At 42.7% G+C, this 25,458-nt stretch overlaps 2 protein-coding genes across 5 annotated transcripts in view; both read right to left on the bottom strand.

Annotated features, from left to right (window-relative positions):
* LOC306913034 (rho GTPase-activating protein 12-like) overlaps positions 1-10,530 on the bottom strand; it is an 84,799-nt gene extending 74,269 nt beyond the window's left edge. For all 4 annotated transcript variants that reach the window (XM_079489538.1, XM_079489539.1, XM_079489540.1 and 1 more), the window contains exons 1-2: positions 10,217-10,530; positions 4,052-4,835 (exon numbers count right to left, since the gene is read on the bottom strand). In XM_079489538.1, the coding sequence (XP_079345664.1) occupies positions 4,052-4,738 (687 nt within the window). In that variant the 5' untranslated portion in view covers positions 4,739-4,835; positions 10,217-10,530. The remainder of the gene's footprint in view (positions 1-4,051; positions 4,836-10,216) is intronic.
* Positions 10,531-17,041: 6,511 nt separating this feature from the next.
* LOC306912907 (kinesin-1 heavy chain-like) overlaps positions 17,042-25,458 on the bottom strand; it is a 28,930-nt gene continuing 20,513 nt past the window's right edge. The window contains exons 17-27 of the mRNA XM_079489362.1: positions 25,044-25,232; positions 24,107-24,224; positions 22,987-23,051; positions 22,423-22,532; positions 21,840-21,941; positions 21,110-21,170; positions 20,505-20,576; positions 19,405-19,509; positions 17,902-18,109; positions 17,288-17,423; positions 17,042-17,152 (exon numbers count right to left, since the gene is read on the bottom strand). Of these exons, the coding sequence (XP_079345488.1) occupies positions 17,293-17,423; positions 17,902-18,109; positions 19,405-19,509; positions 20,505-20,576; positions 21,110-21,170; positions 21,840-21,941; positions 22,423-22,532; positions 22,987-23,051; positions 24,107-24,224; positions 25,044-25,232 (1,161 nt within the window). The 3' untranslated portion in view covers positions 17,042-17,152; positions 17,288-17,292. The remainder of the gene's footprint in view (positions 17,153-17,287; positions 17,424-17,901; positions 18,110-19,404; positions 19,510-20,504; positions 20,577-21,109; positions 21,171-21,839; positions 21,942-22,422; positions 22,533-22,986; positions 23,052-24,106; positions 24,225-25,043; positions 25,233-25,458) is intronic.

Below are 25,458 nucleotides of genomic sequence, written 5' to 3'. Positions count from 1 at the left end.
AAGGGTACATGATCACATTTGAATTCAGGATCTTGTTTATATGCACGCACGCACGCACGCACGCACGCACACACACAAACACACACTCTGAATAACAGCTTCTGATAAATGCCCAAATTAACTTGGGTCACCAGGTAGAATTCAAGTGTGGCGAAGACGCTGTGCCAGGAAACCCAGTGGACCCTCACTCTGTCAGGAGGAGGTGAAGGAAAGTGAACCATCACCTGCTGTTGCCAAGGCTCCAGAGATAAGCAAATTACACGGAAAGGAATGGAAGGACAAGTCAAGGGGGGCGTTAACCATCAATCAGTGGTGAAATCAAATCAATTACAGGCAACCAGCTGGCACTCCAGCAAAGGACCGTCACTGACAAATCACACACACACACACACACACACACACACACACACACACACACACACACACACACACACACACACACACACACACACACACACACACACACACACACACACACACACACACACACACACACACACACACACACACACACACACACACACACACACACACACACACACACACACACACACACACACACACACACACACACACACACACACACACACACACACACACACACACACGTAGGAAGAGACAGAGAGCAGTGTGTCACTAGTGCTCCAAATTAATTAAATTATGTGATAAAAGTGTTACTGCATTGATTGTCAGAGTGATACCATGATAGAACAAATATAATTAGAAGTGATGACTCAAAGGGGGTCTTCTACTAGTTTTTTCTTCAACTGTCCATTTCTCACTCTCAAAGAAAAAAAGCAGACAGAATTGGAACTGGAACAATAAAATTGAAGCTGATAAATGGGTACTCTCTCCAGAGAGAAAGATAACAAGAATGGCTGAAACTGGCAACCCACCTGAAATGTGTTTTGTGTCGATTAAAGAGCTAGCTAGAGAGATGGGGAGACCCCCGTTACTGAACAAACATTCTTTAGCAATGATGCAGGGCTCAAAATTTACAACATTTACAAAATTAACTTTTTTACTTGGTAGCAGCATTGCTGCTCCCAATTAAAGTAAAATAAAAGGATCACACTATCAGAATATACAGTAGAGCTTTAAACTTCTAACAAAAAATATATTAACCAAATTATGTCGGATGATAGTGGAAATAGCCGATCTACAAGATCACAACCCATCGGACTACACAGTGCATTGTGAGGTTGTAGATCTGCTATTTGTGAAATTTGTTTAACTTGTTTTCACTTATAATGAAATGCCCCAAATATGGATGCCAGGTTGAAAAAAGGTGGTGAGGCTTACCATGAGACCACAAAACAAGACACAAAATCAGAAGAGTGTGGTTCCACCTGCCTCTCTGGACCACCGCTCGTCTCTGACTACTGTAGCTCATCATAAACACTTCCAAAACCCACCCATGCAAATGTCCCAGACCCCAAAAAACGTGTGTACTTTGGCCCGTGCAAATTGACAGGCGTGAAATTAATTCCAAAAAAGCTTGTTGAACGTAGACAGGCAGCAGAGCAGAACCAGCCAATGGGGTCTTTTTTCACCCCCTTTTTGTGTTCAAATAAAGGCTCTGGAGACATTTTCAATAGCAACCCAGAGAATATGCAGCCAAGTTTTTAACCACTTTCAACCTAGCGTTCCTCTTTTGGGAATGTCATTATAGGAAAACGTTTTCTGAAAAAGCAAAAGGAGCCGATCTATGTCGCATTATGAGCGTATTAGTAGATGGTCAATTTTGTCATATGACAGTCAGTGTATAGGGTTTAACCCATTTTGGGCGAGAACCCCTTTTGGTGTTTTAAACATTATGTTATAATTTATCTATTGAAATATAGCAGATCTACAAGCTCATAGCACGCCACCAAGTGGCGCGCTACGAGCTTGTAGGTCTGCTATTTTTGAAAAATCGTAAAAATGTGGCGCAAATGTTTGAATATATATTCTTTCGGAGCGAATGTTTTTAACTCAAATCTTTGCTCAGGTCAAAATGGGTTAAGTGGTTAATGTTATATCTAAAATAAATCATATACACTTGTGTTAAGAGAGGGCAACCATTCTCACTTCCCTTACTTTACACCACATGGTGCACTGCACATTCACACATACAGTATAGTATACACACACCCACACACACACCCCCACACACACACACACCCCCACACCCACACATTGATCCCCACGGTAGGGCGACTGGGTGCTTCAGACTGATCCTCGACAGATATGACCTAGTTTCTATTCAAGCCCCCCCTTCTCTCTCTCTCTTTGTTAAACTCAGTGGTGGAGAGGAGACCTCCACGGCCAGTGGAACAAAGAACCCAGGCTGTACGTGGAGCCTTCCAACAGGCTGACCCTGCCTGGATAAAGGCAAGCCACCCCTCCAAAAGCATACTGCTGTGTTCATCTTCCACAACAGCCTCCATTAAATCTCTCTTATTCACAGTTTCTAGGTCTCCCCTCTGCACAGCTGCAGATAGTTGTGGGTAGACTCTCCATTAGAGATATCAGATGGATGGATGGATGGATGGATGGATGGATGGATGGATGGATGGATGGATGGATGGGCGGAGGTTAATTTGGGAGCGTACCTATGTTCCCCAGGTTCTATATTCCCCACCACTTAGAATAAGAATAAACCTAAACCAGAAACCTAACCTAGTAATTTTAGTAATTCTAGTAAGACTACAAGTATTTTTGCAACTTAGTCTTAGTGTTACTTTTAGTAGCAAATTCTGATTTAAGCTCAGTCTTTGAACAATCCATTGAACTTTAGGCCTGCCTAGGCTACTTAAACTATCTAGTCTTAGCAACTAAAAATTAGCACTGGCATAAAATAAACTAAAACATAATTGCTCAGAGTCTTCAACAAAGATGGCAAAAACAAACATTCTTTGTTCTGTACTTATACATACAATTGTATAGTACAAAACACTGAAGTCCTTAAACCAGAAACCTATAACGCTAACCCTAAACCCTAAGGTAAGTGGGGAACATAGAACCTGGGGAACATAGGGATGACCCCGTTAATTTCACTCTACCTAACCCATCAAGGGAAGTTAGTCGACGTATTGTGGTGGATTCTCTGTCCTACATGCATTGCTGATGCTGTCTGTGAGGGTTCAGTACATTATCTCTGTGAATGGCGTTGTCCCCAATCAGAACTGGACTCTTCTGTACTAACACCCACATATACGATAAGAGGTCTCGCTTCAGAATCAGAGCACTGGTAACCACCTTACACACAGTCCTGAAAGACAAGGACATCAGGGAGTGTAAACAGCCAAATCCGTGTGGATAGCAGTTCTGCGGTTCTAAATCGAATTAATATAGCCACAGCCACGCCCTAAAAGCATAACCTACTTTTCTCCCATTGTATTTTTATTTTTCTCCACCAGGCCGAAGGCGTGGCCGAGACGATGTTTTCCCCCCTGTGCGTCCGTTTGTCTGTGTACATACACTCATACAGCTAATCTTAAGCACCGTTGGACCGATTGGACCGATAGCCGTGAAACTGTGCACACACTCCCTCCCTCCCTGGATGCCAGAGCAGAACCAAATGTTTCACATTGCCCTGTTATAGTGCCACCGGAAGGCTGTTTTTTTTGCAAAACACTTAAATCGGTACACATCATCTCTATAGTCATGTCCTCAAGACGGACTAACCGATTTCTCCTATTCCATCCTGATTGGCTAAGAAGATCAGGATTGTCTTTGAACAAAATGTCTTGAATCATACACATAGCGTCTGATTACCGTGAAACTTCACATTGACCACCAGGTTGCAGAGTTTTGCTATTTTACTCTTGCTGATTTTGTCCCAAACATCGGTACACATGATGTCATCAAGACAGACCTGTCCGATTCTTCTAAATGGGACCATACTTTACTATAATTATGAACATCATGTTCTATTGAAGAAGTCGTCAACCTACCGACTGACAACATAAGCTCATTAAAGGAAAAAGAAAATCACATGTTCACCCCAGAATAGGGACGCCAAGACGTTTATGTGGTTAAGAGGAAGTGAACCAGCTCCGTGCCCTACCTGCATGTGTTCCGTGGAGCTGCTGCTAAGGTCGTCCCCAGACTCGGAGTCGTTCCGGAGCTTGTCAGACCCCTCCCCCGCCAGGTCGCCTGAAGAGGGGGTCTTGTCGCTGTCCGGACTCCTGCTGCTGTTGTGATCGCTTGCAGGTTTGGGAGGAGGCGAGTCCGCCCGCATTCGCGGCAGCGTGGAATTGTTGCCGTGATGGTGGTTGTTATTGTTGTGCAAGAGGACCAGTTCTGCCACCACCTTGCAGTGCTGAGGACTCCCTACGTTCTGGTTGGCGTCCCGGGCTAGAGCGGGCGGCGTGACGCGGTCCGAGGAAGGCGACGGGGTGGAGGAAGGCGGTGGGCGGCCGAAGCTGGACATCTCCTGATGCGGCCTGTTGAGGTTCTCGTCAGAGGCCCGGCAGATCTCCAGAACTGTGGGTTTGGGCCTCGGTGTGGGCTTCTGAGGGGGCAAAATCGCCCGGCGTACCTCCTTGACGTACTGCGCTGGCACGTAGAAAGCCTTGGTGCCCTCCTCCTTCCTCACCTGCCACCAGTCTTCGTTTGTCTTCCTGACCAGCATGTAGCAGTCTCCCTGACGGATGGTCACCATCTTGTCCTTGGCCTTGTACTCGTAGTCATACTCCACCTCGACGTAGATCTGGCCAGAGGCGATGGCAGGCAGACCCTCCCGGTCCACCATGATGGCTCCAATGATCGTTCCGACCTCAGAATGTTCAGCAACTGAGCACTGGAGGGTTCCTCATCTCCAAACTAGAGAACCAGTGGACTAGTATCAACTGCAGGAGATGGAAGAGAGACAAGAAATGTTTCAGTTAAACAAACATTTCTTCACACAATACAGAATTAAGGCAGAAGCCCTTGAGCACAAATTCTGAGTGAGACATGAACGTGAACACACACATACCAACCAGACCACTCTTAACACACCGACATTCCATGTGACTCAACACACAGGTTAACCTCTCAGTCTCACAATCCCACCTTCTATTACTCAACTAATTGCTACAACCTGCCACAGCCACAATGCAGACAGCCCAAGTCACGCTATGACCCGACCCACCACCAGACGGAACAGCCCCGGGGCACCGCCTCCCTCTCCTCACCACAAACCACAACAGAGCGTCAACACAGATTGCTGTGGTGGTAACCTATATGACCGCACAGGATATCCAAGACAGTAATCTGACCCTTCACTGCAAAGCCACCAGTGTTAAATGGCAACGCGACCCCACGCACCACTCCTACGTGGGACTCCAATAACACTAGGAGAGACACTGGACTCTCTGACATGCTAAGAATCTTTTACACATAGCCTCCCAATATGTTTCTCTTACAGTCCTGCAATGCAAAATGACATTATTAATCATTGAAACAGCTACAGTACACTGTAAAGGCAGAGTGTTCAAAACTGGAGCTGGGACTTTAAACTCCCTTCCCAATGTGTGCATTTTTCTCAACAAATACAATTCGACAAATAGCCCGCCTCTGTGAAGGACCCCGAGGCCCCTCTCCCTTGTCCCTGACCCTGATGGACAGTGATGGTGGTGTTTTGGGTATGAGTGGATGGCCTGTCATTGATTTATCTGTCAGAGAGAATCCCCTTGACATTTAACCCACAGCCCCCCCGCCCCCTCATACAGGGTACACCCCACCACCATCGAAGAGGAGATGCCGCCAGGCAGCAACTCTCTCATATCAAATTCTCTTTCTTCTTGCCTTAAATAGCAGTCGGCCATCGCACTGACAGCCTGGCTAAGTTAAGAGCAGGTGCTTTTAGCGAGGCGTGAGAACACACAATCTATAAAGGGGCTCTCCCTCCTCATCGTGCTTAACGAATATATACACACACACATACTAAGCTTTGGAGCGAGACAGACAGTCACGACACCCAGAATAGATCTGAGTTGGTTGGAGAAGTCTGGGCCAAAGTGAGAGTGAAAAAGAAACCAAGAGAGAACATGACAATTGTAAATTAGGCGTGTGCAATGGTCCAAAGTGGTTTCTATTTTATCTGTTCCAAGAAAGACCATGACGCACACTGACAGACACACACTGTGCATTATGTAACGCCTGGGCTTTTAGTGTGTGAGTGTGTCTGTGTGCGTGCGGTACTGTCCGACTGTACGCTGGTCCTGTCCCAGCAGAACTACTGTGATGTCAAATTGAAACCAAATCTCTAGGAATCTCTCTCTCTGTGTGTACGAGAGGACACAACGAAAGAACACTGATTTATCTGTCACAATCATGTGAAGTGAGTCATATCATCTCGTGCGTGTGCGTGTGTGTGTGTCTTCTATACAGTAATCCCCCCTCCCTCCATAACAGTTCACACTCCCACCAGGTGTTAAGTCTGCAGACCGGTTGTCTCCAAAAGGTTCTGTCAGGCACCTGATGGATTGTGATGACTACTGGTGTCATAGTACAATAACATGGTAAACAGCCTCAACCTGCTGCTGATGTGACAGCACCATTGCAATGAATTTACGATGGTAGAGCAGAGCGAAGACGTTACACATCTGTGTGACTGCATGACTACTGTTTATTCCCATAAAAGAAGAAGACTATTAAGAGTGACATCATCATGGTGCCAGTGCGTTGCACTGTCTCTGTGATATGAGCGTGAGAGTGTCACCCACTAATCTGTTCCTTAGATAGGCCTATCTGTTGAGTCTAGCCTGCCCTGGACTGGGTGCCATTTTCACACCAGTTGGAATCTGAAAGTGGAGGCACTTGTGTCGAAGATTAAAGTTCCAAAAAGGAATACACAAGTCCAACAACTGTTCAGCTCAACAAGGATTGGAAGCATAGACAGAGAGAGACCTTGGCTGTTAAAATGGTACCCCATGCAAAGAGTAGTGGCTGATTTATGATAGAAGTTTAACTATAGTTATTTGAAGGTCAATGTTAAACTGCTAAACTGTCTACATTTTTCATAATGAACATGTTGATGCCAACTGCCAAGTCTGATAGGGAATATAGCTTCAAGATCTACTTTTAAAAGTTGAACATTACAGAATATTCATTTAGTACACAGTACTTTAGACTTTAGACTTTAGACCAGAGACAAGGTTAAGCAGCTCAGGATGCTCGAGGTTTGCCGGAGGCATTTCAACTTTATTTTAGGAACTCTCTTTATGGGAATTTTACATAAACATCCTTCTAATCTGTCTATATCAATCATCCATCCATATCTGTAAAACCCAGGAACGTTTTCAGAAGGCAGACAGAGGCAGTTACAGTACATGGCTTAAGATCAAACGTTACATCATCAAACTTGGCGGGGGCCTCACGTTTTTGAGTCAGCCGCTCTTTGGCATTAACTACCATTAACAATAAATTCAGATCGACTTCTCAGACACAGTACAGTTCAGAGTTACAACTTGAAATCTCCAGATTTCTTTTGGTTGTGTTTCCTCTCTCTAATCTGGCACCGTGTATTTATATAATTCTGTGGATGGCTGACAGAGGACCAGACAGTGAATTCCATTGTAAACGAATCCCCCACAACGAGTCCCCCTCTCTGCATGCAGCCAGAACAAAGTGAATTCTCAGAGGAGCCCTCAGCCAACTTGTTGCTCTGTGAAAAACCATAAGTGTGCCACACAGTGGCTGCTCTCTACGGTATCCGGAGAACTCGCCAGTTTACCAACTCGCCGCGGTTTAGTGCATTTTACTTTACCTTCCTTTAAATTGCATTGAATTGAGAGAGAGGATAGTTGTTTAGAGTTAACATTAGAGAAAGTAGGAATGCTAAAAGTTTAAACACCAAATTACCGAAACAATGTAATTCATTAGTAAACAATTCCTGAAATGGTAGGCCTACTTATCATTGGTATTCACATACTCGCCTTTTTATCATCATCAGGCTGACCATTTAATTGCACAAAATAATTGTATCCCTTTGGAAATGACATCTGTGAGTTTGACATACTACACTGATGAAGACAGCATGTTAGCATAACGATGAAGACATTGATGAAGAATTTCCGCCATGGCGGCTTGGTAAACTGGCGAGTTCTCTGGTATCCCTCTCTACAGGTTGGTGTTTCCCAGGATTGTATAAGAAACTGGAAAGTCAGTCATTGTAGTCGGTTTCAATTCATTTTACATTCCTTATTCTCACTGTACTTGTTTGGCAGCTATAATTTTGAATTTGAAATGTACTATAGTACAACTACAACAAAGCTTGTGATTATGGTTCTAAAGAATAACCTTTCACCTGCCTCCAAAATGTACAGAGATTGTATTTGAGTCTCAACTAGAAAAAGTGCCCTTCCGGGCACAGGTCTCCACCAGGAGGATAGGAGTGTGTGTGATGTTTGGCAAGGATGTTTAGGAGGATGTTTTTTTTTATTTTTTATGATTTGAGGCATTTTGTTCCAAAAATGTGTTTTGCAAAAATCAATCAACCTGTTGGTGGCGCTATAACAGGCCAATGTGAAAAGGGTGGGATATATTCCTCAGCCTAGTAAGAAAAAGTGTGAAAGATTTCACGTAAATTGCATGCTGCGTTCATGATTTGAGGCTATTGTTCAAAACGGGGCAATCTTGCAAACTGTGAAAGCCAATTATAGCCAATTAGGATGGAATATGAAATATCGGACAGATCCAACTTGAGCACATGACCATAGAGATACTGTGTAACGATTTGTGAGATTTTTGGACAGAATCTGGAGGAGTAATATCAAAAAATGTGTTTTACAAAAGTCGGCCTCCTGGTGGCGCTATAACTGGCCGTTCTGGAAAATGTGGGGCAGAGGTTCATCGTTGGCATCCAGGGAGTGTGTGTGCAAAGTTTGGCATCGGCCGGGTTAACGGTGCCGGAGATTAGCTGTACACAGACGGACGGAAGGACACACACACGGACGGACGGACACACACACGGACGGAGTGCAAAACATACTCTCTCCCCATGCCTTCGGCCTGGTGGAGACAATAAGTCTGTAGTGTTTGATTCTGTTGTAGTCAGCCTTTATTATTGTAAGCATGTCACCAGTCCATGTGACTGGCAAGCCATGATATAATACAATACACACAGTATAATAACAATTATACCACTAATCAGTCTCTAATTGCAAATGGGACAACTATTAACATAGAAAGTACTATATAATCCTGTCTTCTAGGATCACGACCTGTGCTTTTTGTCTCCAGCCACTGAAATACCGTGAGATTGTGAGTGCTTTTGTCCCAGTGGTTCATTCAAAACACATGTCGCCATGGCTGCACGCCAAGCATGAGCAAATTTGAGCATCCATTCCAACATATGTCGTTTGTTGCTGCATTTCCACTTATCTATCTCTGCGTCTATATCTGCTGCTTACATTATTAAATGTGGAGGCTACTGACTGTAATGATGGGAGGCACTGGGGGAATACGGTCCTGCTCCTGCCGAAATTATGCAATGCAGAAAAAAAAGTATGACAGCATAACAATTAAGCAGCGTGCCTCACGAACCGTGGGCTGAGCGGCCGAGGAATGCCCGGGGGCAGCCCGGGCAGGGGCTGTCTTTCAGGGGGTAACTAAGGTGGGGGGCAGGGTCTCGAGCTTATAAGACCCCCAAGTAGACTGCAGAAACATAACAAAAGAGTTTAAATCCATATTCGTGGTCGACAAAGGAGTCTGATTCGACAGACAAATTATTTCCCAGGACTCAGGAGGACTGACAAAGGCACGATATGTAGTCCGAGAGACACCGTATTGATAAATAACCTGTTTTACTTAACATACAGACACATACTGAAATGTAGCCTTCTGCACTGCAGCCCTTGTTCCCACACACACACACACACACAGTCACACACAAAATTAGCACAGTCAGAACACACATTATTGATTCTATCACGTGGGCACTAGCACTTCAATTGAAAACAATGTGTTGTGTTGTCAAAATTGCCGAACATTAAAAGCTTTGCAGCTAGACAATATTGCGCCAGTCCAGGAATAATATTAACCAGGGCTTGCCGCCTTGTACTGCAGGTTCATTGGGAATCCAAAAACAGAATGGCTCCTGTCCAGCCAGCTCAACCACTAAAGTAGCTCTGCTCTCTCTCGGTCTTGCAGCGCGACGTGCATGCATGGCATGGCAACAACAAAAGTAACGAAACCAATAGCCTTCCAGAGTGACCAAAATGACACAAAATACATCCACACCAACCTTTAGTAACGGGGGGAGCCCGCCGATCGAGCCGCAATCTCGTCACACTCTGCCGCCCCAGTGAGGTGAGGTACCCGCGGTAGACAAGTTTTTCCCCCCCAAGTATTTGAACAGACGGGCTGCTTCAGAATAGTCTGCCGACCCGAGGAGGAGAGCCTCTATTTCAGGCAGGCGTCTATTCGCAATCCCCCGCCTCGCCTCGCCTCGCCTCGCCTCGTCTCTCCCTGTTCGGCAGACAGTCAGACAGACGTGGTGCTGCTGTCGCTGTGCGCGCCGCTCTGCGCTGCGCTGTGCCGCGCTCCCACGGCCCACCCCGCCCGTCTGTCAACACTGATAGATTGCTGCATCCATTCCACGCAGAAGCACACCCGGCACGCCCCCTTGTGGTTCAGTTCAAAACCTCACCGCATAGTACCATTATTTTCCTGAGACACTGATATAATGATAGGCAGCTCTGGTTCATGATAGCTAATGCATGCAAATGCATTAGAGCTATGGACCAGAGCTAGTATTACTAGTACTATATATATTTAAAAAAAACTTTATATTTTACCTCATAAAAGGGACACAGACATAACTGTGGTGGGGGGCACAGGAATTTTGACCTGATGATCAAGATTCATTCAATTTATCCACTGAGCAAGCAGGCAGCTATTTACAATTTACAATTTAGGCATTTAGCAGACGCTCTTAATCCAGAGCGACTTACATTAAGCAAGAACAAAAAGCATGGGAATACATCACATATATAAAAAGCATTTATCAAGAAACATGCGTAAGCTAAGAACGTAACTAGAACATATCTATATATAATGACACTATACATATAAGCTATACATATATATTATACTATGCTGTACTGTTATTGTGCTGTCTACATGACATGCTATAAGTCTGTTTCAAATGCTATCTAAGTCTAGAAAGTGCTGTCTAAGGGGGTAGGGTAAGTGCTAGGATTTATATAGATTTATATAGCTCAATGGTAAAAAAAAAACACACAAAAAAACAAACAAAAACAAAACAAGTTGTCAGCAATTTCGCAGGAAACCAGGTTCAAAGGGAAGGCTACATAGTGCAGGTTTAAATGTGTTCTTGATTCAGTGCTTGAACATATATTTCTTGATGGAACTGGCAAGGTCATTATTTCTATTAGAGGTTATTAAAAAAAACCATGGTAGGCCTACTAACTAAGGATGCATAGTAGTATTGAAATGATATGGCCCCAATATTGCAACACTAGTTCATGGTTTACCTTACGCCTGACTGTGATTCTGGGTGCAGATGCAGAATCCTAATAATCAGTGCATTCTCATTACCTCATTTATTAGGCCTATTGATGCACATAATATGTGCATCAGTGCATTTACATATAGTTTGAACTAATATTATTAGTTCAAACTATGTAAATGTTGCATTTTTTTCTTCAACTTCAAACCACTGATTGAATGTGCAGCCTGCCCTAGGGTCTGGCTGTAAACAAGCATCTCGAGCTTAGTCCATTCACCCTGGGTAAACAAAGAACTTTGCTTTGCTTCATCATCACAAAAGGCTTTTCAGCTTCACATTAAAACATAAATATTATATATATAAATAACCAGATATATAATTTTGATATCGGTTGATACTGATATTGCATTTTTACGGCAGATATTTCAGATACAGATCATGCATCCCTAGCATCATGTAGTAGAGATGTAGTTCACCTTGACTTGATATAAATTGATATAAATATAAATCGGTTTAGCGGTTTGCGAGATTCACTCTGGACTGGACTCTCCCTCTCTCACGCACGCACACGCACACACACACACACACACACACACACACACACACACACACACACACACACACACACACACACACACACACACACACACACAATTTTTAAATCAATTATATTTCCACAAAAGGAAATTGACTTACACCTATGAAATTGAAGGTTACTCTCAAAACAGCTGAGTAATAGAGAATTATAGATAGTACTGGAGCAGATGTGGAACAAGGCGGCTGTTCAGGTGCAATGGTACGGGTGACAGTCCAGTATCAACTTAAATTAGACAGCCTGCCAAGCCAGCCACCAAGAATGTCAGAATATTATGCCCATTTTGAGCACACATTTTACTTTTTTAACTAGCCGAAAATAACTGATCTACAAGCCTGTAGCCTGCTATTTTCGCTATATTTGCCATACGACTAAAGTATGTATAGGGATTAAATGGTTAATATTGTCTGTCTTCTTGAGAACTCGTACCGCAGCACAATGTGTTCCTTCTTGTCCTACTTCCTCTCCCCAAGAAGGAAATTGCCTAAGGATAATACCACCCTCAGCACTAGTACCAACACGGCAGGGGGCCATGACACTAAACAATTGTGCCGAAGGCAGAACAATGGTAACAAATAAGAATCACAGCAAGGTTTCTCTTTGAGACTTTATTGGTATAGTAGCGTAACAAAAACTTGAGGAACCAAGGCTGCAGCAAGCATTTTAGGAAATCTGCAATACATTGTTGTCCACTCTGCATTATAATTTAGCATAATACTGTGTGTATATATATGAACAGTGCTGTCACAACCTGGAAACCAATTGGGGAAAAACTGCATAAATGCTGAGACAATCAATTACATTTTTAGTTTAAATCATTCCAGTTCTTTTTACCTCTTATCAGACATCACAATCATTATTTGAGAGGTTATTCTTATCAGACATCACAATCATTTGAGAGGTTATTAAGGCATACATTTGAAAGTGCTGTAGGGTAAAGGGAATGCAGGTTATTTACTGTAGATATTTCTGCTAAAGTAAGTGTTAAATAGCTCTATACTCTGATATAGTGTTTGTTCAGTAACCAGGGTCTCCACGTCTCAGCTTTAGTCAACAGAAAATATATTCTAAGCTTGTGATACCAATATTATCAAATCAGGAGAGAGGACTCATAGAAACAACTGAAATTGGAAGTGATGAAACAAAAAACAAAAAAGAACAGACAGAATTTTAACTGAAAGACTATTCATTTGAAGCTTTAAATATCTTTGAGGCCTTCTCTCTCCGGATTGGATAAAATTCGTCTCCAAATTCCTAACATGAAAATGTATTTTCTGGTTTACTAAAGAGGTGGAGAGACGGGGAAAACCATTACTGAACAAACATTTCATAGCAATGATTACTAAGCGAATATAGAACTTAAACCTTTTATCGCCTTTAACTTCAAATAATGAAAAAGAATAAAACAAGTTTCCAGTTACAGGATCCTTTTTAACAGTAAGTTTCACTGCCTGATTTTATTTATGGTAAACTTTGCCATGAGAGATCAATATTGCACTTGTTGGGGTTTTTCAGTAATCAGTACACTTGGCCAAGACAGTCCTACACAGCATGTGTCACTAGGGTCATTGTAGTAGATGCAACCACATCCAACAGAACAGCAACAATAAGCAAAACAAAACTATGTATCTATAAAGTTAAAAAGTACAGCTCCCACCCACAGTCCAACAATAATAGCTATAATACCAATGGAGGTAGTGTCTGCTTCTTACAGTATCATTGCTTAGAGGAATGGATATAAATGCCATCTCTCATCTTACACACCAAAACAAACCCCGTAACATCTTAGACAAGAGCTCAGTCAAAATTCTGCAATCTCTAGGCAGCTGAAGAGAGAAGCCTGAAAAATGCATGTCCATACAATTAAAGAAAGACAGGTCATAATTTAAACATGTCCTGGTAAATGGAGGTTTATGAATACTAAATACTAAAGCTAATGAAATACGTGCACACCACTTTTTGGGGTGCTGGGTTAGAAATGATCATAGAGGAAAAGAATAGAACCCTCACACTCATAATGCTCCAATACAATTTATTCAACGCTGTTTCGAGCCTGGGCTCTTTGTCAGGCCAAACTAAATGTTTGACCATTTGGCCCCTCCAATGGTTTCTACACAGCCCTGGATTTGAGCATACACAATGTACACCTGATAATGTGAAATGAAGTGTCTGACATTTTGCGGAGAAATACACGCACGACATCAGTCCACACATCAGAACAATGGGATTTAGGTTGAACATGTACAAGCATTTACCTTTAATAATGGGAGTGTTAGATGTAGGTGTGCCAATGAGCAAGCACTGAATTATAATTGCTATTGATACACAATGGGCATTTGGCATGATCACTTTGGCATAAGTAAATCTAATCTATCCCATTATTATGCCATGTTGCTCACTGACAGTTACTGTACATCACAATGTACAAAGATGAGTTCTATCCATACCCTAAAATAACATTTTTAACCTTCAGATAGCAACAGACCCACACATGTAGCCCAAAGCGATAGTTCCCCTTTAACTATTACTCACTAAATGGAAACCCTGCTTAGATGGATCACTGCAATCATCCTTCCATAACAAATAGGTACGTCTCAGGTCCCCATAACTAAATGAGCCTTGTCATTTCCATTTATCTATCGCCATGAGTGATGTTATCTCTGCAGAGATAGTGTCTCTTCCCAGTGGGAAAAGTTGAACAGCTGTTGCAGTCCAGCTGTGTGATTTGCATATCATAGTCAGTATAAATGGGTATTAGTTTATGAATAAGCCCAACCAAGATTGTTGCTCTAATACAGGACAGGAATAGGTGTCATACCTCCAAAAAAAAATTATTCTTTATTCTTTATCTGAATAAAGAATACCTTCCAAAAAACCTTTACATCCAGTAACTCACTTTGCAATTCCTAACCAAAATAATGTAATGTATGTAATATAACCACAGTGCACTATCCAAAACAAAAGCAGGGCCTGTAAAGGATAATTTATAGATCATTACACAACCCTTTTTTTTTTTTATGATTTAAATTTGTATTGCTTTTTCAGTTTAGTCACAACCCTTTTGACAAGTGCCGTAGGCACAACACCTGTTTTAGTTTGTTTTACATTCGAAACCCCAAATCCTACTATAAATGTGCCACGTCTCTGTGTGTGTGTCTGCGTGCGTGTGTGTGTGTGTGTGTGTACGGTTGTAATTCACGTAACTCGAGAACCGTGTGCCCCACCGACTTCACATTCGACACACGCGTTCTACACCCTGGCAGGGAGTGCAGTGCCCGGTATCGAGTCGGTCGGACCCACAGTTCTCCAGAACCACCACAAAAGGCTCTGGTCAGGCTCTGCCAGTGGGCCTAATCAGCCTAAATCCCCTCAACTGTGCAATTTCCAGCCTCTGCCTCAGCCAATTGATTGCCATGGCAACCCGAACACCTGCCAATTGATTACTTAACCACTCCACTTTTGACTTTTCACAGTCAGTTTGCACTCTTCACACACAGGCAGACAGACAGAACTGACAGATATAGAGATCTCCATATGGGGGACAGACAGATACAGAGATCTCCATATGGGGACAGACAGATAGTTAAAACGGATGCTATGACAAGTTGACAACGGGTATTATAGGTTCCCAAGTTGCATCGCTCTCAAGTAGGCCAGAGGCCGACAGGCACGTACAGGTCTAGTGAGTATTAAAACACAAAGACAGGGGTGGTGTCTCAAGTAGGCCCGGTGGCCGACAGGCGCGTACAGGTCTAGTGATGATTAAAACACAAAGACAGGGGTGTCCACTAGTGCAGGGATAAAGTAAAGTTCCTGCCCACCACCGTCGTGACTGTGGTTCCAATCCTCCACGGTGCCTCTGGCTTGGCCAGGCACTCCAACAAGCACAATAGAGCGTCGCAGTCCCCCGACTCCCGCCCCCCTTTCAGAACGACAAGGGCACCGGAAGAGAATTTCCCTTTCATTTTTTCCATAGACGTTTTAGAAAGTATTTATTTAAAGACCTTTAAGCCTCAGACATTACAAAGCCAACTCGGCTCCTGACAAATCATGACAATAAACAAAACAGCAGAACAAATAATTAGAAAGAAGAAAAAAAGGGCAGGGTGCAGCACTATGTGTACACTTTTTTCTTCTTTCTACTTATTTGTTCGGCCCAAAAAAATAGTGTTTAGTGTCATGATTTGTTGTATTATTATAATAATAATACAAAATTTGTTACGCTGATTGGCTGAAGGGGTTGTCTGTCATCGCTGTAGTCCTGTAACCTGAGTCCACACTCCATTCGCATGAATGGAAATGCGATTTCAAGGGGAGTGGTTACCAAGGCCATGAAAAAGGCAGAAAAAGTGGATCGAGCAAATCATAAAATGTACTCATTGAGAGATCTAAAGGTCAGAGGTCTTTTGACGAATGACTGCGAGCTTCAGTTCCCGAGGGATTCTCATGGCCCTCTACCATATTGCAGAATTTTATGAAGAACGATAGCACAGAACTGCCAAAACTGCTAAAATGGTGGAATTCTTACAGAAACAATAAGGGGTCTACGGCCTTTGGGCTTGACCCCTAAATAATAATAATACATTTTATTTATAAAGCACTTTACATTCTTTCGAATCTCAGAGTGCTGCAAGGTTTAAAAGCATGGCATAAAAGGCAACAAACATGGGACCCGACTTGGGACAACAAATGAAATAAAACAAATCATTGCAGACTCTTAACAGTACAACAGAGCAGTAATAATTGGTATGCTTTTCACCAGTAAAAACATGTCAAGTGAGCTGGGAATTGAATAGTACACTTTGTGAATTAATTAGACAATGGTGTTTCCATCGAGATTTCCACTCCTTTTAGATTTGCTGTTAAGAAACAATTACAGACATATTCTACTTGTCTCAATTTGTAGGTGGAAAACAAAGAGCAATGCATTGATTCATGTTAATATTAGTTGTTTTTTTGTCTGCAAGATACAGGAAACCCCATACTAAAGTACGTGTACCTCTCATATTTATACTTGATATTGGAACCATCATCCAGCTATGATTCACTGCTGGGAAATGTAGCATTTCGCCTTGGTGATCTTTCTTTGAAGGTCCATGCTCCATCTTCAGCAGCTGTGTTAGGGGAAACAGATAAGAAATGGAGTCAAGAATATTACAATCCTTATTGACACCCCTTGGATATTTCATTAGAAACTGATCTAAGAGATAACACAAAATTACATTTGCAAGAAAAGTGGCAAATTGTACCCAGTCTACTCCTGTTTGATGACATCTCCTCCCCTGATGACTGTAGGCTGGCTGTTCTGGAGGCTGTTAACCCGGTTCACGTTGATGCTTGTGGGAGTGGGTGACATTGGCTGCTGACCTGGCCGGATGGGCTTGGCTGCACGCACGCACGCACGCACGCACGCACGCACGCACAAACACACACACAATTTAGGCATTTAGCAGACGCTCTTAATCCAGAGCGATTTACAGTAAGCAAGAACAACACAAGGTAATGCATCAAATACATAGAAATAGTCATCAAGGTCGCCGAGGCTAGTGCAAGTGCTACACACACACACACACACACACACACACACACACACACACACACACACACACACACACACACACACACACACACACACAAAATGAAAAGCTCATCACTGTATTGTCTTCATATAAAAAAAAGGCACGGTCCCAGAAGACGATGACTTTTAATTTTAATTGTTCATAAGATCACTATATTATATTGATTTTTCAATTAAAAAAAACGTGTGTGTGTGTGTGTGTGTGTGTGTGTGTGTGTGCGTGTGTGTGCATGTGCATGTGCGTGTGTGTGTGTGTGTGTGCGTGCATTTTTTCTTTATGCTGACCAATCTGTCCTCTGCGAGCCATGTTTTTAGCCCTGACAGCTTCCTTGATCCTGTCCACCTCCTGCTGGTAGCGCTTGCGGTCCCTGGACGCGTTCTCCTTGGCCTCCTTCAGGGCCGACTCCAGAGCTTTGACCCGCTCCGCCGTGGCCCGCAGACGCTTCTCCAGCTTGGGAAGCTCGCAGCGCAGGTCGGCGTTGTCACGCACCAGCTAGGTGGAGCGAGATTAAGCCATTGAGAGCTGAGACCTGATTCTACAAAATGTATTCTAAATCATGACAGTTCCCTGAAAAAAATCTATGTTCCTATATCAGTGGTTCTCAAACTGTTTTGTGTCAAGGACCCCCAGAATTATTATGTAATTGGCCGCCGACCCCCATCTGAAAATATGTTGTTCCCGGGACCCCCCCAGAAGCAAAGATTTGAGTTAAAAACGTTCCCGGTGAAAGAATTATATATTCAAAGATTTGCGCCACATTTTCACGATTTTTCTAAATAGCAGATCTACAAGCTCGTAGCGTGGCACTCGGTGCTGCGCTATGAGCTTGTAGATCTGCTATTTTTCTAAAATGAAGTGGTTAAAAGCTATGGTGACACAGAATCGTTCCAGGTCTGCTTTCCAGGTTCCAGGTTTCCAATATACTCTGTTGACCGGGGTCCCCCCTCTATCCTTTTGGCCTACACCTTTCGTCCCCCTCTCTACCAAATCTCTAAGCTGAAAATAGCAGATCCAAGCATTGCATTGCAAGCTAGTGGTAGTGGTAGAACAAATATTTTCACCAAATGTTCGCCTATTATAACATGACCAAAATAGGCATGCTGTGGTTCATGTAGTTAAAGGTTAAACTGTGCTGGTGTGGAGATCATACCGTATATATTTAGTGTGGGACAAAGTACCCAATGTCTTCTGTGTATATAGGCAGAAGTACTACTACTACTGTGCACTATATGCCAGCGATGTCAAACGCGCCGCTTCGTGTCATAATCGACCTGGGTCACAAAACAATGTGCCCGATGACACGAAACAACACTGTTTGGAATCATGAGCGTACACTTCCGCATTTCGCAAGAAGAAATCTCATGGGTGAATCATCAGGGGTGATATTTTTTCAACCTGCACTACAGTCACCTGCACTACAGAGAAGTGGCAGATAGAATGCTATTGGAAACGAACAAGGTCATCTAGCCATTATCTGTTGTCGCGCCTCTACTTCCAGTGTCTTTGCTCTGAGTCTGACCACACCCATCCTCAAACTGGGCCATCATAATGATCCAAACTATACACCTGCAAGTTTTGTGACTGCATCTTGCACACTTGTGATGCTATTGCATTGACTACATACAGTATGCCCACACAGACCTATAAACATCATTCAAAACACAAAGACCCACAAGGTGAAAAGAATGCCAGCCATGCTGTCATGGTAAAAACAAAGTGTGCTTTTTCCTAAAAAGCAGTATAGAGTCAACATCAACATCAACATGGTGATGCTTTTAATTGTTTACCTGTTTGTGGACCTTGGTGAGCTGCTCCAGGTTGTTTTCCAGGAAGGAGATCTTCTGCTTCTGGGCAGCGCTGCCTCCTGTATTCTCAGAGTCCATCTCTGCACTCTGTTCAGACACAACACTCAGAACTAGGGTTGACCCGATTTGATCACATGATCGGAAATCGGGGACGATCACGTCAGTTTTGAAATGATCGGAATCGGATAGGGAGCAAAAAAACGTGATCGGGACATCCCTATAAGAACTTTTCTTTTCTTCCCTATAAGAAGTTTTTGCAAGCACATTTCACTCCGCTAATAGAAATATTGTACTTTTGACTCCACAATATTTTATTTTGCAATGCTATAGTTTCACTGTTTTCTTTAAATTTTGGGGAAAACGTTCCAAATTTCAATACAGCAATGCATTGATTGATTAATTGAAAGGGAATTTATTCATAATATGTACTTTTGAAAGCTTGAATATTTGCTTCAGTATATAGTTGTATATACAGTTTGACTGTAGCTTGTCTGAATGAGCCTCAGCCTAGTGACTGGAGCCCAGTCAGTGATCTGTAGAGAAACTGAATCCCTTATTTACACATGTTACCTTTGAAGAATCCCATGACCTACTTATCACAGACACTCATTCTGTCTTCCCTGGGCTCATTAAAATTTAAACACAGGGACATTTTAATTGGGGAGCGGCCACAGGATTAAAGATGCATGGCTGAGGCACACCGAGCCTGTGTGTGTGTGTGTGTGTGTGTGTGTGTGTGTGTGCGTGCGTGCGTGCGTGCGTGCGTGCGTGCGTGCGTGCGTGCGTGCGTGCGTGCGTGCGTGCGTGCGTGCGTGCGTGCGTGCGTGCGTGCGTGCGTGCGTGCGTGCGTGCGTGAGTGCATGCGTGTGGGACCATTTGAATTAATGAAGAACCATAAAATAATTGTACAATATATACAGTTACCCTTCAAGCAGTCATCAATGAAGCAAACTATCAACTCTTTTCCAATAATTTTGAGTAAACAAGAAAAAGAAAAGAACAGTTCACTGTAAAAAGGCTAGCATTGCAGCTAAGATCTTTTTTTTTTTTACAGTTAAACACTGACTGTACCGTTACGTTACCTTTTTGACTCTGGCGGTCAAATCCTGAACAAACAGCCTCCTCAGGTTGTGGAGGGTTTGCAGCTCCCTAAGCTGTGTGAGTCATCACAGAGAACCAGATCGCAGAACAATTGGGACACAAACACGTAAAGTGCATGAGAAAATACTGTACATTGCATGTGCATTATTTATTTCCCAATAGCTGCTGGTCTGGTCGGAATGCAGGTTCCCACTTACAAAATATAGAATTATAAGTAGAGTTTGTATATTCATATTTTGGGCCAATACGCTCTTTAAGTATAAACCTTTCGTTGACACATACTATGTTCGTCAACCTTGAAATTAACCTACATAATTTCTACTCCGGCAGAAGCTGTAGTCAGATATAGGTCACAACTTTTACCATAATATTAACATGTTTTACAAATGTTCCCCCAAAAGATTACAAGTTCTAAATCCATTGTAGTTTGTAGCTAAATAACTTAAATAAGCCATTAACAAACCGTTAACAAACTACAGTGAATACCATTCATATTGATAAGAGTGCAGACAAGCAAATATGAAAAAAATAATCTGCACCCTCCAATAACCGCATAAAGATCCACATGAACACATGAATAACTCACTACTGTCTCCTCCAGTCCCTTCAGGTCCTGTCTTGCCTGCTCCCTTCTGTCCTGCATCATCCTGGGGTCGGATAATAAACAAAGCTAGAAAATCATTCCATTTAGCCAGCAATAATGTACTTTATCTATCTTGGTTTGGTTCTTGACACTACTCTCACCTGTACCTATCCTGAATTTCACTCTTACTGCTGTTGCTGCTACTGTATATGACACCTGCATTTCTCCACAGGGATAAAGGAGGTTTCTCTTACTTTCAATTTCTACATTAGTATTTTATTATTACTTTATTTATTTTTGTTCTTCTTGACACTATTGTTTACCTGTACTTAAACAATGTTTCCTTCTTGCTGCTATATGACACCTGCATTTCCCCACAGGGATACAGGGATTCATCTCACTTTCAGTTTCTATATTAGTTTTCATAAAACCAGCATACGAATAGTGACATGAGGAATGTTTTTTACTTTCTTACAACTCTGTCACTCATTCATCTGTAATGGCGTGCGTGCATAAACTAGAGCCCAACCGATGCCACATCTTTTGGCTGATGCTGATCCCGCTATCGGAGATATTAACCGATATTTTGTCCAAAAGTCTAGTCTAATCAATTTGAAAAACTTAGACTTGATTTAATTTACTTGAGAACATTGACATTATAAGTGAACAAAAGGCTCTAGTATAAACTTGGCAGCGGTACAAACTCGTTCAGTGCATTAGCGTTAGCACGTACGTGAGCTCGTGGATCTGGCGGCTTTTCTCCTGGTCGGCAGACTTGAGTTTGTCATGCTCTGCCTTCAGTCTCTCCTGCTCCAACATGATCTCCTGGTTCACACTGAAAACACGCACACAATATAGAGAGAGGCAGTCAGTGTATATTCTATGCATTGGCTCTGTTATCTGTGTGTACGTGCGGTGCGTGGCTGTTTCTAGGGGTGAATGTGGTCTTGTATGTGTATTTTGTTTTGTGTGTATATGTTTGTACAGTATGTGTGGTGGTGGTGATGTGCGTATGTGTGTAGCACTTGCCATAGCACTTGCACTAGTCTCGGCGACCTTACAGGCATATGCAAAGGCTAAACTTATGTAATTTAGATAGCATAGATAGATAGATATTAGGTTCTTGTCTTGCTTATGATTCTTGATGACTATTTCTATGTATTGGATGCATTACCTTGTGTTGTTTTTGCTAAATTGTAAATTGTGTGTGTGTGTGTGTGTGTGTGTGTGTGTGTGTGTGTGTGTGTGTGTGTGTGTGTGTGTGTGTGTGTGTGTGTGTGTGTGTGTGTGTGTGTGTGTGTGTAGTAGTTTCTAACTCTTGTAGGTCGGTCATAATTTTCTCCTTCTCGTCCAGTTCGTCTCTCAGGCTGCTGATCTGTTTCAGATGACCTTCCCTCTGAGACTGGATCTTTTTCTCCACTGCCTCCTGACCACAGCCAAACATAGAGAGAGAAAATAATATAATACAATACAATAACAGGCACACGCGCGCGCGCGCACGCACGCACACACGCACACACACACACACACAAATAATGCAGAATGTGCAAAGCTGACATGTTTAAGATGTGTGCATAAATCTGCTGTATATAGTGTATAGAATATACCGTGAAGTTGTTTACACAAAGTTATATACTGGGAAAAAATATTCTGTTGGTGTATACCAATATACCTAGATTTTTATGCACATGTACTGTACATTTGCTCTCTTTTATTATCTTTTGCACACTCTTTTCTCTAAATCTATTTTTTTTACGATTTCTATCATTATACCGTTGTTGTTATTATCTATGCAGCTGCATTGTCTGAAGGAAGACAAACCAAAATAAGTTTGACTCTTATGTACCAGTAGAGAAGATGTAACAATAAAGTACACCAACCCTGAACCTTGAACCTTGAACCTCAGATTGTCTCTCATTCTCTTTCTCCTCCATGTGGACTTTCTCTGGAGGGGGAAATACCAGGAACATTTTAGCACCCGGGACACTTTACTGTATGTGGTACAATGATTCATTAAATACTCCATTATCGAATGAACAAAAAAATATGTCAGATTTTGTAATTGGTTTAGTGATGCATCATAGAAAATGATATGTGTTTCACAAACATCTGATGGTAAATGTTTGTCTTTGTTCCATTGTTAAACAATATGAAAAGCAATTTAAATTTAAAATTCAAAATGTCTATTTGGGTAACTTGGGATGAGCATTTAGCATTTCATAAATAATTACCATATCTTACCATAATCTTATTGTTTTAATTACTTACATTGATTAATTAAATTATCAGGAAAAACTATTATATTTCTATAGTCACAAATTACAATACATACAGTTCTCATAGTGCAACAGGACACTGCATTCACCACTAGGTGGTGCTAACAGATAATCTAAGCCATTGCAGTGCTGCGCAAACTCTAAAAGAAATCCTCATTTAGATGTTTAAAGGTCAATTCCTTATGTTGTATTATTGTATAGTTAGCATGGAAAGCTTAGGAATTTCCACATTCAAACTTGGGAACTGCACAACTGTACAACCTCAGTCAGAGACTGATGGCCACTGAGCAGCTTCACTGGAGCGGTGGGGGGTTCAATGCCTTGCTCAAGGGCACTGCGGTGTTGAGGGAGGGGTGAGTCAATTACTTTACTTCCCCACCCATATTTTTTTGTCGGTCAGGGGAGGGGTTGAACCGGGAACCTTTAGGTCACATGAGGGTAACGTGTCATTGTTCCAACTGCTCATTAGTCCAACCCATTACTAGCCCTATCCCAAACGCACACGGAAGCCATGGGTGAGTCTTAACCGGCCATGTTGTCAGACTAACGGGATGTCGGACTAATGTGCAGTCCCCCACAAGCGTGCTCCTCTAACATTTAGGCCACTGCTGCCCCACTTAGTTTAAATCTGGGTGTAAAAATGGACCTATAGCGTTTCATATTGTTATACAACATGGACTTGGAGGATGTGGCTGTGTTGTGTTTTCCAGACAGCTCTCCTCACCCTGGGCACTGAGCTGGACCAGCTCCTCGGTCAGCGAGTCTATTTTCTCCTCCAACTGCCTCTTCTTCTGCTCCACATTGTGGAGATACTCCGTCAGGGACTTGATCTTAGCTTCATGCTAAACACCACCGAGAACCAAGGGACAGAGAGACAAAACATTCACGTATTCAGAGTAAAATGACGGGAGGTAGGATTTCAATAAACAGAAACTCAATGACCAGACCGAGTAGGCATGCAGGATCTTAACACACAGAAAGTATGTATTTTCCACCCAAAGTGTTGGTCAGTCAACAATGTTTTCAGTTTAAATCAAAATTCCTTGCAGATGATTAAGTGTCAGAGTTTGTAAGCGCTCATTATCAGTAAAGCATCGTATTATAACTCCTGTATTATGTGCAAATTCAAAACAGGTGGTACGCAGCGCTGTTGACGAGCACTACCAAACTCAAACACTTTGAAAAATAATAATAATCTGCAAGGTAGTAGCTCAAAACATGTCTATGGTGGATTTTTATGAAACAAACACTTTGCAGATTGAAAGAGGATAATTCAAGCTTTTCATACAGCTGCAATGTTGGTGAGTTTGACGTTGTTTAATACAATCAGATAGGACTTTTCTGTTTTAAAATAAGTCTGAAATGATCCTGGAGGGATATTCACATTTCTTTGCTGTTCTTGCACGATGACTGCAGGGTCAGGCCAAAGAGCCTCTGTCTCACCCATACTCGGTTGCTCATGGACACTTTAGCAAATTTTATCAGGGACTTGAATCCACATACTTGGACCACCCTGTGGCCTTATTTAAAACTGCCTTTTAACTCACAGCACACAATATTCTACCAACAACCAGATCTGACACTACAGTGGTCTGTCTCCTTGACAGCAGCAGCAGCTGTCATGACAACAGGGCAGGCTGCCGCGGTGGTTGGGGTGTTACCTGGGAGATGCGCAACTGGCAAGCAGCCAGCTCCTTGTCGTTTTGCTCCAGCCTCTGGGCGCTCTCGGTCTGGGTGCTCTCCAGCTGTTTGCTGCGCTTCACCATGTTCTTCACCTCCGATTTCATCTTGCTAATGTAGAGGCGGGCCACCGTGAACTCCTCGTCAATCAGACCACTGCTTTCCTGTTGCTGGAAGGACACAGAGGGGCGACAGTACATTTGACGTTGAGCAATGTGTAAAGGCTTAATAAGACCAACCTTGATGTCCTTGCTGCCCACAGCAATGTGTAAAGGCCTAATAAGACCAACCTTGATGTCCTTGCTGCCCACAGCAATGTGTAAAGGCTTAATAAGACCAACCGTGATGTCCTTGCTGCCCACAGCAATGTGTAAAGGCTTAATAAACCTTGATGTC

The sequence above is a fragment of the Electrona antarctica genome (assembly GCF_951216825.1).
Source record: "Electrona antarctica genome assembly, chromosome: 20".
Lineage (NCBI taxonomy): Eukaryota > Metazoa > Chordata > Actinopteri > Myctophiformes > Myctophidae > Electrona > Electrona antarctica.
This window is presented reverse-complemented; position numbering and strand designations above follow the sequence as displayed.